Source organism: Coenobita brevimanus, chromosome 69 (genome assembly GCF_032717465.1).
Source record: "Coenobita brevimanus isolate Jiangsu-jjx chromosome 69, ASM3271746v2, whole genome shotgun sequence".
NCBI classification, from domain to species: domain Eukaryota; kingdom Metazoa; phylum Arthropoda; class Malacostraca; order Decapoda; family Coenobitidae; genus Coenobita; species Coenobita brevimanus.
In genome coordinates, this window is record NC_137022.1 from 20,688,769 (window position 1) to 20,703,953 (window position 15,185).

At 41.4% G+C, this 15,185-nt stretch overlaps 1 protein-coding gene across 1 annotated transcript in view; it reads left to right on the plus strand.

The window, feature by feature from the left end:
- Positions 1-15,185, plus strand: part of LOC145406146 (ileal sodium/bile acid cotransporter-like) — a 105,981-nt gene that overhangs the window by 3,315 nt on the left and 87,481 nt on the right. Inside the window, exons 2-3 of the mRNA XM_080277342.1 lie at positions 117-266; positions 10,825-10,992. Of these exons, the coding sequence (XP_080133468.1) occupies positions 117-266; positions 10,825-10,992 (318 nt within the window). The remainder of the gene's footprint in view (positions 1-116; positions 267-10,824; positions 10,993-15,185) is intronic.

Genomic DNA, 15,185 nt, shown 5'->3' on the forward strand with positions numbered 1-15,185 from the left:
GAGAGAGAGAGAGAGAGAGAGAGAGAGAGAGAGAGAGAGAGAGAGTTTGCGAGTGTGCGTCCACAGGCCAAACAACCACTCAAAACACCACTTCCCATTTTCTTTCCGTCACACAGGAGGAGGTAGATGAAGAGGAGACTTTGGGGCTGGTGCAGTTCAGTCCTCCTGCCGTACTCAAAGTGCCGGATGGATCGAAACACCGAGTCCTGTGGTACACTAATTACACAGGCGTCGTGAGCAGGGTTGTGGCTAGGATGGATTCGACGGTGAGTGACTTATCTTTTTATATGCTATTCTCTTTTTGTCTTGACTTGGCCTAGATACTCGTCCTTTTTGCAACCTGGTCTGTTTATACCCCTAACCTGATCCACATTTTCGTCCTGTCGCAATACTATCTTTGTATGGCCCTAACTTGGCCCAGATCTTCGTCCTCTGGCAACAGTATCTATTTACAACCCTAACTTGCCCCAGATTTTCGTTCTTTCACAACATTATCTTTTTATAGCCCTAACTTGACCTAGATCTTCGTCCTTCCATAAGTGTCTTTCTATATGCTGTGGTTCTTTCACCTTAACTTGGCCCAAATTTTCGTGCTTTTTGGCATAATCTTTTTATATGCTATGCTCTTTTCATCTCAGCTTGGAAACATTAATATTTACTCCTAAATATTTTTGAGTAAAGTGACATAAGTCTTGGCGATGACTTTCTAAAGTAAATTTGACATGGAAGAAGTGACGGGACCTGGATAATGGGACATTACTTTCTTCTTTTTCTTTTTCTTTTTTTCCTTTGCACATAGGGTTCGACTCACTTCCCTGTTTTTGCTTGTGAACCATGCGATATCAAACACGATCCTCTAAACGATACTTGATTGTGTATCTAGTTTTTAATTATTGCTACCAAACACGTTATGTACTGCTAGGGAAGAGTTCAGAATTGATCTTCATGTTATATACATAGTGACATTATCAGGTTTGTCTTCAACGTTATTCTAAATATTATTCCTTGGGTTAATTGTAGCATCAAAGGCAATAGCGTTCGTACGAAATATAATTCCTTTTGCATCTCTTACCCTACACAAATCATACAAAATGAAAAGGTTCATCTCTATCTGGGGACTTGAGCTCTGGTACCAAGAATGTCTTTCTCAACCTAGGTATGACAAACAGCAGTTGTGAGCTCCTGACTTCAGTAAGCACAGTTTTTACTCGTAGTGGAGTAATGAAGAAAGTTAAAATGGGGACAGCCCCAGGAAATGATGGAGTGTGTGGTGAAATGCTGAAGCATGGGGGAGAGATAGTAGTAGAATGGATATGCAAGATGTGTAGCTTGGCCTGGGAGGAAGGTAAAGTCCCGGAGGATTGGAAGTCAGGTATAATTATTCCCCTGTACAAAGGAAAATGAGAAAAAGAAGTGTGTGGTAAACATGGGGGCAAATGTCTGCTTAGTGTAATAGGAAAAGTATACGGTAGGATACTGATGGACAGAGTTAGGGAAATAACAAAGGAATTAGTTGGAGAAGAACAGGGAGGTTTTAGAAAAGGAAGAGGTTATGTAGATCAGATATTCATTCTTCGGTCTACAGTGGAAAAGTTTCTAGAGAAGGGAAAGAAGTTGTATGCCGCCTTCATGGATTTGGAGAAAGTATATGACAGGTTAGATAGACAAGGATTGTGGAAAGTAGTAAGAGTATATAGAGTAAATGGGAAGTTGTTGAATGCCGTGAAGAGTATGCATGAGGGTGCTAAGGCTGCAGTACGTGTGGATAGTGAACTGAATTAATTATTCTATTTGTATCTGGGAGGTGAGGGCCCTCACCATCCACTCACTCAATGTAGTGCTGCCCTTGGGTGTCTGCCCTTTCCTCTCCTCCATCCTTCTTTCCTTCCTTCCTCTTCTGTCTTTCTTTCCTTCACACTTTCCTCATCCTTCTGCCTATGGGTGACTTTAGACTCACTCTTCTCTCTTTCTTTCCTTCATTCTTTCCTATTCCATATGCCTGTGAGTAACTCTACACTGAGTGACAAACCAAATGGTTTCCTGTACGCCAGGAAACCATTTACTACGCTGGGTGGTAACCATATAACCAAATTTTGGCACCTGGTGGTTTAGTGGGTAATTTTGGCTCTCCGGTTGGATTGAGCCGGTGAAGGTCTATATCCAAGGGGTGGTTGGGTTTGATTGCTCACGTAATGCCACTCAGGGATGAGTGAAGTTGGTCAGTCTCATCTTAAATGTCAGGACCAACTTGCCTAGCCCCGAGGTCCTGCGTTCCTCATGGGGATACGTAGGATTGGACGATGAATGAATGAATGCTGAATTTAAACAGGGATGTGTCATGTCCCCATGATTGTTCAGTCTATATATACAGTAGATGGGGTTATGAAGGAGGTACAAGGTAGGGCGGTGGATGTTGGAGCGACCCTAATGAGAGAGGGCAGTGTTTGAAAAATCCCTGTACTGTTGTTTGCAGATGATACTGTATTGTTACTTCGCCCGAACGGTGGCCGGCGAGGTATTGTTTTTGGTCAAGCCTCTTTGTTGGTTTCGTGTTTCTTTGTTTCTTTGTTTGTTAGTTAGCAATATTACGGGAAAACGGCGGAATGAAATCACATGAAACTTTCAGTGTATGTGGGCACTGGTCCCAAAAGAAAGTGATTAAGTTTTGGAGGTCATCGAGTGATCCTGAGAGGTTAAAATCAAGGTCACGGATTTTCAAAGGGCTATAACTTGAGACCGATTGAAGCTAGACATCTTCACTATTATCAACACACAGGAACTCCCACATTGGCTTTCATTATGCACCAGTACCTTTGACCTTAAGTGACCCTGAAAGGTCAAACTCAACGTCACGGACATTCAGGGGGCTGTAACTCGAAACTGGTTGCAGATAGATATTTACTATTATCAAGATATAGAAAGTCTCATATGGACTTTCATTTGGGACCATGACCTTTGACCTTGAGTGACCTTGAAAGGTCAAACACAAGATAATGAATTTTCAGAGGGCTATAACTTGAAAACGGTTGAAAAGGAAAGAACTACTGTCGGGCGAGGTTTGTTGTGCTTGGCACCACTTGTTAAGTGAAGACAAAGGGGACCTGCAGGGCTTGGTGAATGAGTTTGGGAGTGTGTAAGAAATGGAATTTAAAGGTGAATGTAGGCAAGAGTAAAGTTATGGTCTTCGAGAGAAATGAAATCACTGAATGTTCAGTGAGGCTGGATGAGGAGGATATGCAAAATGTGAGTGCGTTTAAGTATTTGGGTATTGTGATGAGTAAGGATGGGAGTTTAGAGGGTGAAGTGCGTGAGAGGGTACAACAGAGAAGAAATGTTGCTGGTTCCTTGAAAGCAGCGATAAGGAACAGGGAAGTGAACATGGAAGTAAAAAAAAATTGCTGCATGACAGTATTATTGTGATAGCAACCCTAACGTATGGAAGTGAAGCTTGGACCTTGTTGGAATGACACAAGTCTAGAGTGGGAGCAGTGGAAATGAGTTATTTGAGGGGAGCATCTGGAGTTTCGTGGAGAGACAGACTGACAACTGAGGAAGTGATGTAGATGTGATAGAAAGCGTTAGGAGAAAGACATTGAGGTAGTTTGGCCACGTGGAGAGAATAAAGAGCGAGAAAGTGTATGCGAGTGAGGTGAAGGGGGGGAAAGGGATGGGAGGCCGAGGATGAGATGGAGGAATGGAGTGGAGAGGTATAATTATGAGAGAGGGTGTGTGTGAGCTGGGCGCAGGACAGTGAAATGGCGTTGGACAGGGCTACATGGAGGAGATTTCTTTGTGGCCACCCCTTACGGGATTGAGGCTTCTGGCAATAGATAGATAGGTAGACCAACATATTATATTTAATGACTATAAATTCTGGAATACCTGTTAGCAAATTCTGCGCCGTACAAGAGTGAAGATACATCAAAAACTTCATTATACACAAAAGGCAAATTTGTGCTTGGGAATGCGAGGGGAATGGAGAATGAGTGACTGAGTAGGCCAGTATATGTGAGATGGAGGTGGAGAGGAAAGGGGAGACCAAGGATGTGGTGAGGTGATATAGTGGCAGTCGCTGCGATAGTCATAAATTATCTAGCTTACGAGAGATGGTGTTAATATAGAAGAGAGAGAGAGAGAGAGAGAGAGAGAGAGAGAGAGAGAGAGAGAGAGAGAGAGAGAGAGAGAGAGAGAGAGACTGATATAAAAAATGATCGAGAAGTGCAGGCAGGCGAAGATAAGTGTGCTGGATAAACGAACGTTCAACAGGCACAAACGCTGAAAATTACAACGAAAAAAAGACAGGGAAATATGCAAATAAAAACTACAATTGAAACCAATGACTTCTAGAAAATTTTTAGGTGGGTGAAACAGGTAAGGGCAATGATGAAAATAAGAAGGATGCTCTGCCCAACAAGTGTTACGAAAGCAGTTTAATCAGGTGAGGCACGTTATTGGGGATGGCATTACCTGTGGAATGATGATGAATTTTTTATAGGTTTTATTGCTGAGTGAAGAGAAGTGTGGCACATTTTCATTTGCCAGTCTGATGATAGTTATCCTAAGTTTGTTTACCTGTGTGTGTGTGTGTGTGTGTGTGTGTGTGTGTGTGTGTGTGTGTGTGTGTGTGTGTGTGTGTGTGTGTGTGTGTGTGTGATCCTAACTAGTCCATTTACAACGGTGAGAAATATATTTAAAACTTTCCACGTCCCTGTGGGAAATTTTCTTCTGTTTATCAGTAATACAGTATTATTATTATTATTATTATTATTATTATTACATATTTTAAAATTGCGATATTTCAAAGGCTATTCGGGCTAGAGCCTTCAACCTTGGTCAGCTTAGTCGGATAGCTGTCCGCATCAATCCGTCAGCCGGATCTCCGGATATTATCCGAAACACAGAAAAGGTCAAGATCATAATTATGGGTGTGGGCGCGATATCTCCTGAACCCCTAAACGGATTTCAACCAAATTTTTATCGATACAGTAAGAAGGGACGATGAACTGGTAAGGCCAGCAAGGTCAAGGGATCAAAGGTCAATGTAGGCGCGAAGTCTCCTGGACCCCTAGACGGAAAGACTAAATTTTTGTCAGCGATACAGTATTAACGGTCGATGAACTAATTATATCAGCAAGGTCATGCGGCCAAAGGTCAAGGTCATGAGCGGGTCGACTTAGGTTATCTTTAATTTCAACCCACAATGAACCCTGTCATGGAGGCTGTATAGCGAGTCCGTGTGCAAGACTTGGCGGAGGTATACCAAGTGAGCTTTGCGTCGAAGTATCCGGAACTTGATAATTAAGATGTGCGAATCACATTCAGATGAAAGGTAGTCTTTGCCAGAAAAAAAAAAAAAAAAAAAAATGAACGTGATCAAAACAGAAGAATCTTTACACTGAGAGTAAATGAAATACTGAGGAACCAACAGTATATAATTATGACTGACCTTCCAACTACATTCACCTCATTTCAGAAATCAAATAAAGGAGAGGAAATGCATGAAAGGTATTTGGTAAACGGAGCAACACCTCCTCCTTAGCGGTTTATTTTGGATATAGATGATTAATATCCTTTTGTACATTATTAATGCGGGGTGTAGTGAAACGGGAAGGATTTTTGTAACACAGAGGAGGACAGTAATGGATTAAAGAAATAATCAGGTAGGAAAAGATGTTAGGGAACTTCCTCAACGAGAATGTGGGGCTATGAACCTTAAACTAACGCTGTCTCTACGTAGGTTCTTGTTCTAGCTTAGGAATCGAAAACCTGGATCTTCAAGACGTCGATTTAACATGTACTTCCGTGAGCTCAAGAAATAATGTTAATCCCCTGTATGGCGTGTTTTAAATCTTTTTTTTTTCGCCTACCAAAAGATTTTATTTAACATACAAAAGACCACTTATACTAAAGGGGTATATGATGGATTGAAGTCTGACTCTAATCTCTCCATTTCCAAAGGGACGTCACCGGACTGAAGGGGCTAAGTGCAATGTTGGGGTCGTTATTATTGTTAGTTAAGAAGGCTTCCTAGCACGTCTTTCTTGCCTTCTTATTTCCCTCTATGGCTGGTTAATAATATTGAATATTATACCGATATGGGAAGGATTTAAGTAGTAGTAGTAGTAGTAGTAAGAAGAGGAGGAGGAGAAGGAGGAGGAGGAGGAGGAGGGGGTGTAGCAGTAGTAGTAGCAGTAGTAGTAATAGTAGTAGTAGTAGTAGCAGTAGTAGTAGTAGTAGTAGTCGGTGGTGGTTCTGGCGGTGGTGGCTGTGTTGTAGCCTCAGGTTCATCAGAAATGTGAACCCACTGGACTGCAGGCTTCAATTGTCCTTCCATTGTACACCGTTCTCGTTTGGGGGGACAGAGAGGGAACTGAGGGACGCTTTTATATCCGGGCAACTTCACATCCCAGTCATATCAGTGCCGCCACATGAAGGCGTCCCTCTCTCCAGCACCGAATGGCACATAAGAAAATATTAATGTGTAACAGGAAAAATCGCTTAGGGAGAGGTGTTAGGGAGCTTTCATAACCCACGAGAATCCGGTTACAGGCATCACGATTTTAATGGGTAAACCTATAGACGGCGACAGAAAATAATGGGTTGTATTTTCAGTGCCCTGGGAGAATTCGTAACACCTCCTTCTATGCGATTTCTTCTGCATTTTGACACCTTAATATTCTTTTGTATGGCAGAAATGCAGAGTGTAAATATTACCATCTTCAATCCTACGTAAAGAGAGAGAGAGAGAGAGAGAGAGAGAGTTTCATTACTATTATTTTGTATTTATCTTTATTATTATTATTTTTATTATTATTATTATTATTATAATTATTATTATTATTATTGCTCTTCAATCAATTTCACTAAGTTCAGAAGAGATTTCTTTTTTTGTACCATAAATAACATTCAACCTTCATTCACGTTTAACTGCATGCCTACTGCGCTAAAAGCAATAAAACTGTCTAAAAGTAGCAAGAAAAATATATATATATATATATATATATATATATATATATATATATATATATATATATATATATATATATATATATAATACGTTGTTCTCAGACTGAAGGGAGCACACATACTCCTATGTAGGTAAGATACTGGAGAATATCAAGGCGTAATAGGCAAAATAAATCGCTAAGGAAAAGGCTTTACTACGTCTCTTCTGCGAGCATGAACACAGCTCATATCACCACAGTTAAAAAGCGAAGATTTACATAAACAAGCCGTGTTCTGCAGGAAAAATAACAGATGAATTACGAGGGAAAGCGATTTACAACACACACTTAGGCTGAAGGGAAAATATAAGAGGGAAAAAGAAGGAAAATTTATATCTAAGTAAGGAGGACAAGGAGGCAGGGACAGAAGTAATTAAAAGCCAATGAGTAGGACTGGAAAAAGCTGAGAGGCATCTAGTAGTTTTATATAAGCTGATGAATATGTTGTGCAAGGTGTCTCACTCCCTGTCTATCCATTCATCTACCAGTCGTCTTATCTCTATCTATCCATTCATCTACTAGTCGTCTTATAATTCATTAGCACTTACGTCACACATTTTCGTCTCTCTCTCTCTCTCTCTCTCTCTCTCTCTCTCTCTCTCTCTCTCTCTCTCTCTCTCTCTCTCTCTCTCTCTCTCTCTCTCTCTCTCTCTCTCTCTCTCTCTCTCCACCTGCTGACTACCATGGCGTTTAATATAACATCAAGGTCACATACTTCTCTATTTAATTGTCATTCCCTCTGTTTGCCTGTTCATTTATATGCCTACGTATATATCATATCATCTGTTACCATGGTCTCTCTCTCTCTCTCTCTCTCTGTCACCGGTGTTTTATTGCTATGTGCTAAATCGCAGTTACATTGAAGCAAACACTGTCTTATGTATATAGTGTGTGGTGTGTACATATATCCTTACTTGTTAAGTGATAAAAGTACCCCTGCATTGACTGTGTGCCTTGTCTAACCTAACCAAACATAGCCTCATCACAGTCCCTTTTTCCTTAGGTAATCTGAGTTCACGCAGTCTAGTCGTTCTTAGCCTTATGTAACTCCATTCATCCTAACCTAATCCATATCAGGTTAATCCAGCCACCTCCAACCCTGTACCTAACCCTATATAACTCTACCCAACAAGCTTTACCATTTATAATTTTACCTAATCCTATAGTCCAACTATACCTTACCTAGTTCAACGATATCAAACTAAATCAAACACTATATTCACTTTAACCGAACGTAACTTGGAGAATCATTTTTAGAAGACTATTTATGAGGATTTTTTTTCGCTCCCTCTGTTAATCATCCTGTGCAGAAAATTCTTGGAGGCAATGCAAGATAAATTCTGCAGATGCAGAAGCGACTCTTTCGTCATAAACACTAGTAAAGAAGAACCTGACGGTGGTTGGCGTAAGAAAAAGACGTTACCCTGGTATAAGCAAATTGACTGTCTGGGTGCTTCAGTCTTGTCTACCTTTCTTTGCAAACCTGTTGCCTTCATACTTGTTCAGCACCAAACTGTAAAAACATAATCACTTCCGAATGTATGACGATCTCTTCTGCATATTCTGTGCTTCAGCCACTGATATCCCACTTGCTAGCAAAAACGCAGTTTTAACCGCACGACTAAAATTTTTATTATCTTTCCTTATCTGGGTGTTATTTGATCTGCGTGCACCGTATCTTTATTTTCAGCCACTTGGGCTTTTATCCCTTTGTACCCAGTCATTATGTTCATCCAAGTGCTGCTGCTTAGCTACTTTGAAGATGTAGAGGCCACAAGTGTTACTATAAGCAGTTCGGAAGGCCACAGGTATTACATGATTATTCCAGGAGCGGGAGGGAGGGGGGGGGGCACAGATGTTATCGTATTTAATCCTGGGGAGGGAGGCACAGATGTTATCATATTTAGTCTGGGGGAGAGCACAGGTGTTATCCTATTTAGTCTGGGGCAGGGATGTACAAATGCAGATATTTGGTCTTAGGAGAAAGGCGCACAGTTGTTAGTGTATTTAGTCCGCAGGAAGGGGGTACAGACATTATCATATTTAGTGTGGGGGAGGGGGCACAGATATTATCATATTTAGTGCAGGGGAGGGGGCACAAATGTCAGCTTATATACTTCAGGGAGGGCAAAGACGTCATCGTATTTAATCTGGAGGGGAGCACAGATGTTATCCTATGTAGGTCAGGGAGGCCAAAGAACGAAAAATTTTGTGAACCATTGATCTAACCCTTTCTACAGCAACCCAGTCTATCTCAGTCCAAGCTGATCTCACTTAAGCCAACCCAAACTGTAGTCTATTTGATTGACCTGTGCAGCTGAGATGTATTCAGCAAGTAGGGTGTGTTTGATACGCAGCTGTTGACTGGCCGCCGATGATGTCATTGAAGTAAATGGAGGCATATATTATTGTGCAACATGTGGACATAGGTGTACACCGTGGGAGGATATTATAGAGCAATATGCGGACGTAGGTACAGTATACACCGTGGGTGGATGTAGTGCATCATGCGGATGTGGGTGGGTAATTTATTTCAAACGTCACTCGTCGTTTTATGAAACTTTATAATCACCTTAAATTTTCTCTGATAACAGTAAACTTTTAAAGCTGATTTTGACCTCTTCACCTTCGGAAATTATTCAATATCTAATCTGGCAGCTTGTATTGAAGGCAGTTTAAAAATATAAATATATAAATGTTAAAATATGAAGAGGTGTAGATTTAAATCATCGGCAGCCAATCAGCTGCCGCGATTCAAACACACCCTACTCGGCGCATGCATCTCAGCTGCACAGGTCAGTCAAATAGACTATATTTCCTTCATATTAATGCAACTTAACTTAACCCTACTTAACCCAACTCAACCCAACTCATCCCTATCTAACGTAACCTAATGCAGATAAAGTAAGTTGCACTTAACCTGATTATATCCAGCTCACCTTTACAAAACCTAATCTAATCCACCCCAGTCTGAATCAACACCAAATCAAATCCAACTCGACTCTATGTAACCTAAGCTAACCTAATCCAGCTCGCCGTACTTAACCTACCCTAATCTAACTCAGCCTTATTAAGTTACCATTTGGTAATCCAACTCGACTCTATCTAACCTAATCCAAGTTAGTCTTATGTACCCTAGCCAAAGCCACTTCAGTCCATTGTCTATCTATCTATCTATATACCTAGGCTGCTTCCCACAAGGAAAGGGAGGTAGCCGAGACAGGACGACACACTCCCCATTTACTCATCCATTCAAACACATTCATTCGCATCTTTGCCCCAAAGGGGCAAGTCCATTGTACCCTAGCTTAACCTAATTCAATTCAACCCTAGCTAACCTCAGCCCTATCCAGCCGAACTTAGCCTAAGCCACTTCCTTTTTACCTAACCTAATCTAACAATCCTATTTAACCTAGCCTTATTCAGCTCAACAATACCAATATCTAATCCAGGTTAACCCTAACTACTCTAACCTAATCCAACTTAACTCTGTTTAACCTAACCTAGTCCACCTTAAGCCTATGAAACCTTGACTAATCTAACTCAACCGTACCTAACTTAATCCAGCCAAACCTAACCTAATCCAACTCAACTGACCTAACCAACCCACCCAAACTAATCTTATGTAATCCATCTAACACTTAGCTAACTTTTCTTACCTTACCTAACCCAGCCAAGCTTAACCTGATCCATTTCAATCCTGTCCAACCAAACTTAATCCACCCAAGCCTAACCTAATCGACTCAACTTCATCCAACCACACCAAAGCAGCCTAAACCCCCGAAGCCTGACCTCATCTCTCACCATTTCCCCTTAACAGATGGAGGCTGAGGTGATGGGGTACAGTGGCGTGATGGAGGGAGCCCCGGACAACTCTACTGAGGGGTTGGACCTGGAGGGCATCACCTACCACGGCTACGTCAACATCACCGCCCTCTTCGTCGGCTACAGCAACCTCCAAGTGACCCTTTACGACGACACAAACCAGGTGAGAGAAAACACCTGTGTATCTTGCAGGCTTAGAAGGCTTTTTTAGAATTTCTTCCCCATAGATTTTTTTTTATAATTTCTTCCTCTTAATTTTTTTGTAGAATTTGTTCCTCTTTCTTTTACCTCTTCCTCTTATGTATTTTTTTTCTTTTTTGCATATTACAGCTTATTTCTCTCTTGTATGTTAATTATGTCTTTTTTATATACTGTATATTGAAATGGAGTGGTAAAAAACATACAAGATTATATCAGCTTATCAGATACAGAAGTTTACCGATAAGGAAGTGGTGCTGGGGAGCCAACTTAATTACATATATCTTTCATCATCTCCATCTCTCCAAGTCGCTACCCTTTAGATGCTATAAAGAGCTTGCTGTCTTAATCAGGCTACAACCAGTCGATACTCATCAGCATAGAATATTCATGACAGTCATTTTTATCCGCTATAATAGATGTACTTAGGTAATATGCAAGGATTGTGAGAGCCATATTAAATGATATCTTTTTTACCCCTAGAATTCGGTGACGTATCCCACTAGTTTTTCTCTCGATAACTCAAGAAAGTTTTATTAATTGCAGGGTAGACCTTTAATATGTAGGGGTAAATGAAAGTTACATCTAATCCCTTAGTTTGATCAGTCTCTTAAACTGAATAAATTTTTCTGGAGGTAGCAAGGATTCTATCTATCTATCTATATACCTAGGCTGCTTCCCCCAAGGAAAGGGAGGTAGCCGAGACAGGACGACTCACTCTCCATTTACTCATCCATTCAAACACATTCATTCGCATCTTAGCCCCAAAGGGGAGAACGGACAGATCCTCACCGCATCACACCGCACAAGGGTCAACTGCGCAATGCAAGCAGTGACATCCACAGCAGGGCCCGACAGCAGAACTGGTTTACCCCTGCCACATCATAACAGACCCATCCCCTTACCCGCACCTGACCTGACTAGCTGATCAGACCAAATGCGGGAGAATATCCCCTCAGGGCTGCGTCATCACTTATTCATTCACAATTTCTCTCCATTTATTTCTGTCACGCACAGCCACTCTTCCTTGCTCAACAGACATCCCTCTCGCATCCAGCGCTCTCTTCACACTGTCCATCCATCCTATTCGTGGTCTTCCTCTCAGTCTTACACCTCTCACATCAGATCTAGTTATCTTTTTCACCAATCGCTCATTATCCATTCTCTCCATATGCCCAAACCATTGCAACACCCTCTGCTCAACTCTACCAGCCATCTCCCGAACAACTCCAGTTCTCCTTCGCACTTCATCATTTCGCACTCGATCCATACGCGTCACTCCACACATACTCCTCAGACATCTCATCTCCATTACATTCAAACTTTTCCTCTCTGCTACACCCATATTCCATGTTTCAGCCCCATATAACGCAGTCGGTACCACAACACCCTCATACAGCCTTCTCTTTACATCCATTCTAAGCGAACGACATTTAAACACTTTTTTCATTCCTCCCAGCACCTTTCCTACTTCATTTATTCTAAACTTCACTTCTGCATCTATTCTTCCATCCACAGCAACATGTGACCCTAGATATTTAAAACAATCTACCTCCTCAAGCAACTCACCATTCAAAACTATATTCATCCCCCTACCATCTATCAACCTCGTACACTTCATCACTTTACTCTTATTCTCATTTACTTTCAATTTCCTCCTTTCACACACCCTTCCAAACTCCTCTACCAACTGTCTCAATCTCTCCTCTGAATCAGTCACCAGTGCAGTATCATCTGCAAACAGCAGCTGCTTCAGATTCCACTCTCCTCCATCAACATTTACCAGACTCAGACCACCTAAAACTCTTGCATTCACCTCCCTTACAACACCATCCATGTAAATATTAAACAACCAAGGCGACATCACACATCCCTGTCGCAGCCCCACTCTCACTGGAAACCAATCACTCACAGCATTTCCCACTCTTACACACGCTCTACTATTTACATAAAAACTTTTCACCCCTTTTAGTAACCTACCATCAAGTCCATACAATCTTAAAACAGTCCACAAAGCCTCCCTATCAATTCTATCATACGCTTTCTCTAAATCCATAAATGCCCAAAACACATCCTTGCCTTTCGCTAAATACTTTTCACACACTTGTCTCACAGCAAACACCTGATCAACGCAACCCCTCCCTCTCCTAAAGCCACACTGCTCATCACTAATCACTCCCTCTGTACCCTCTCTAACTCTCATAATTAACACTCTACCATACACTTTACCTACAACACTCAACAGACTTATACCCCTAAAGCTAGTACATTCATACTTATCACCCTTGCCTTTATACAACGGGACCACACAAGCACTTGCCCAGTCAGCAAGGATTAATAAACAAAATGCATCACTATTTACGAGTATAATAAAATCGCTTGGTTTTGCCGCACAAATTGCGTGACTGTATCTATAGCAGTGAAAAAGTTGGACTCTTCACCTGATTCAAAGTCGTAGGTGCCAAAGGGGGCTCTCTCCTTCCGTCAGTCATTGTGTGCCAGTGTGTACCTGTCAGTCCTTCCGTCTGTCCACGTATGGTTTGGTGGTGAAGCAGTGCCGGCAGCAGTCACCACAGTTCCTCCCATTGAGCGTCATTATATCTCAACTGTCACTGGGCTAGGGTTGGCTGCCGATGAAAAAAATATTGCACCCCTTTACTGCAAACACTATTTTCCCTTATTTCACAGGACACTAAGGTGATGAGGTGTGTGTGTGTGTGTGTGTGTGTGTGTGTGTGTGTGTGTGTGTGTGTGCGCGCGCGCGCGTGTGCGTGCGTGCGTGCGCGCGTTTTTTTTTTTTTCAGGAAAGCCCCTTGATTTAATCCGTCTCTAAGCCTTAACCGTCGATCGTATAGCGCCCGATTTCATTAAGTGTATGGTACTCCACCCCCTACTCCACCCCAACAACAACCACTATCCTTGTCCATCCTGCCCATTCCTCTCCTGTTCCAATATACGGATCCGTCCCACTTAATGTACTGGGAATTAAGAGCAGACCAATGATGATGATGAGGATGAGGATGATGATGATGATGATATTGGTGATGATGGTGGTGGTGTTGTGGTAGTGGTGAAATATACTAAACATTAAAAACAGCGTGATCCGAAGCGAGACAGCCTTGGGAGGGCCATGACGGAACCACGCACAGCACGCCATCCATATCCCTACTGTTGCTGATAGAACGTCCCTGGCTTAAATCCCTTCAGTAAAATGACGTTCGTTTTTTAATTACATCGATATTCTTGTTATCTCCAGACTATTATATTGCGCGTAGGGAAGATATTTTTGAACTTGTAGGGTTATATACAAAAATAGTTGCAAAATTTTCAGGGTTTGTCCGCCCTTTTGCAGCTTCAGCCCATAAATAAATAAACACTTTCTAATGTTATTATTGCCACCTCCTTAGTATTTCACTCCTCTTACAAAACATTTTCATAGTGTTGGGGTTGGCTGTGCTGGGTAAAATTGCTTGGGAATAGCAGGAAAAAAAGGGTAATCGTATTCAAGAGATTAACCTACCGTACCCAATGACGATTTTTATTTATTTATTATTTTATTTATTTATTTATTTTATTTTATTTTATTTTTGCTGTGGTATAAAATTTTTCTCAGCTTTGGAGATACCTATCCTGAGCTAAATGTTTCTCCCGTACTGAGTGAAGTTATCTGGAGAGTGCAAAAATAAAATAAAAAAAGTGGTGTGATAGTAAAAGGTTAAGAATAAGGTCATACGTTTCCATTAACACCACTGCGATGACGTCTTTATGTTATATTCTTGCTTCCACCAGACCATTTCATTCCGCTTATATCAGACTTTTCTTTATGAAAGGGGGATTAATAATGTGTTTTAATCATTCCAGTACCAGACGTCCCCCCCAAGTTTGAGTAAAATAATTCGAAGATAAGCTAATAAACAAATAAAAGACATCGTCGTATTAAATAGGTTAGCACTTTCACTACGATGACCATTTTTTGAGTTCATTCTGTCTGTATTATTGAACCCAGTAGTATAAACTAGGTTTGTGAAGGCTGTGTCTTGTGTTTAAGCCCTACATTTCTGAAAGTCTCTCCAGAGCTTAAAAAGATCACCTGAGGATGGCATGAATGATAGGAAAACGGTGTCACCGGATTCAAGGGGGCTAACAAGCTTGCTCCCT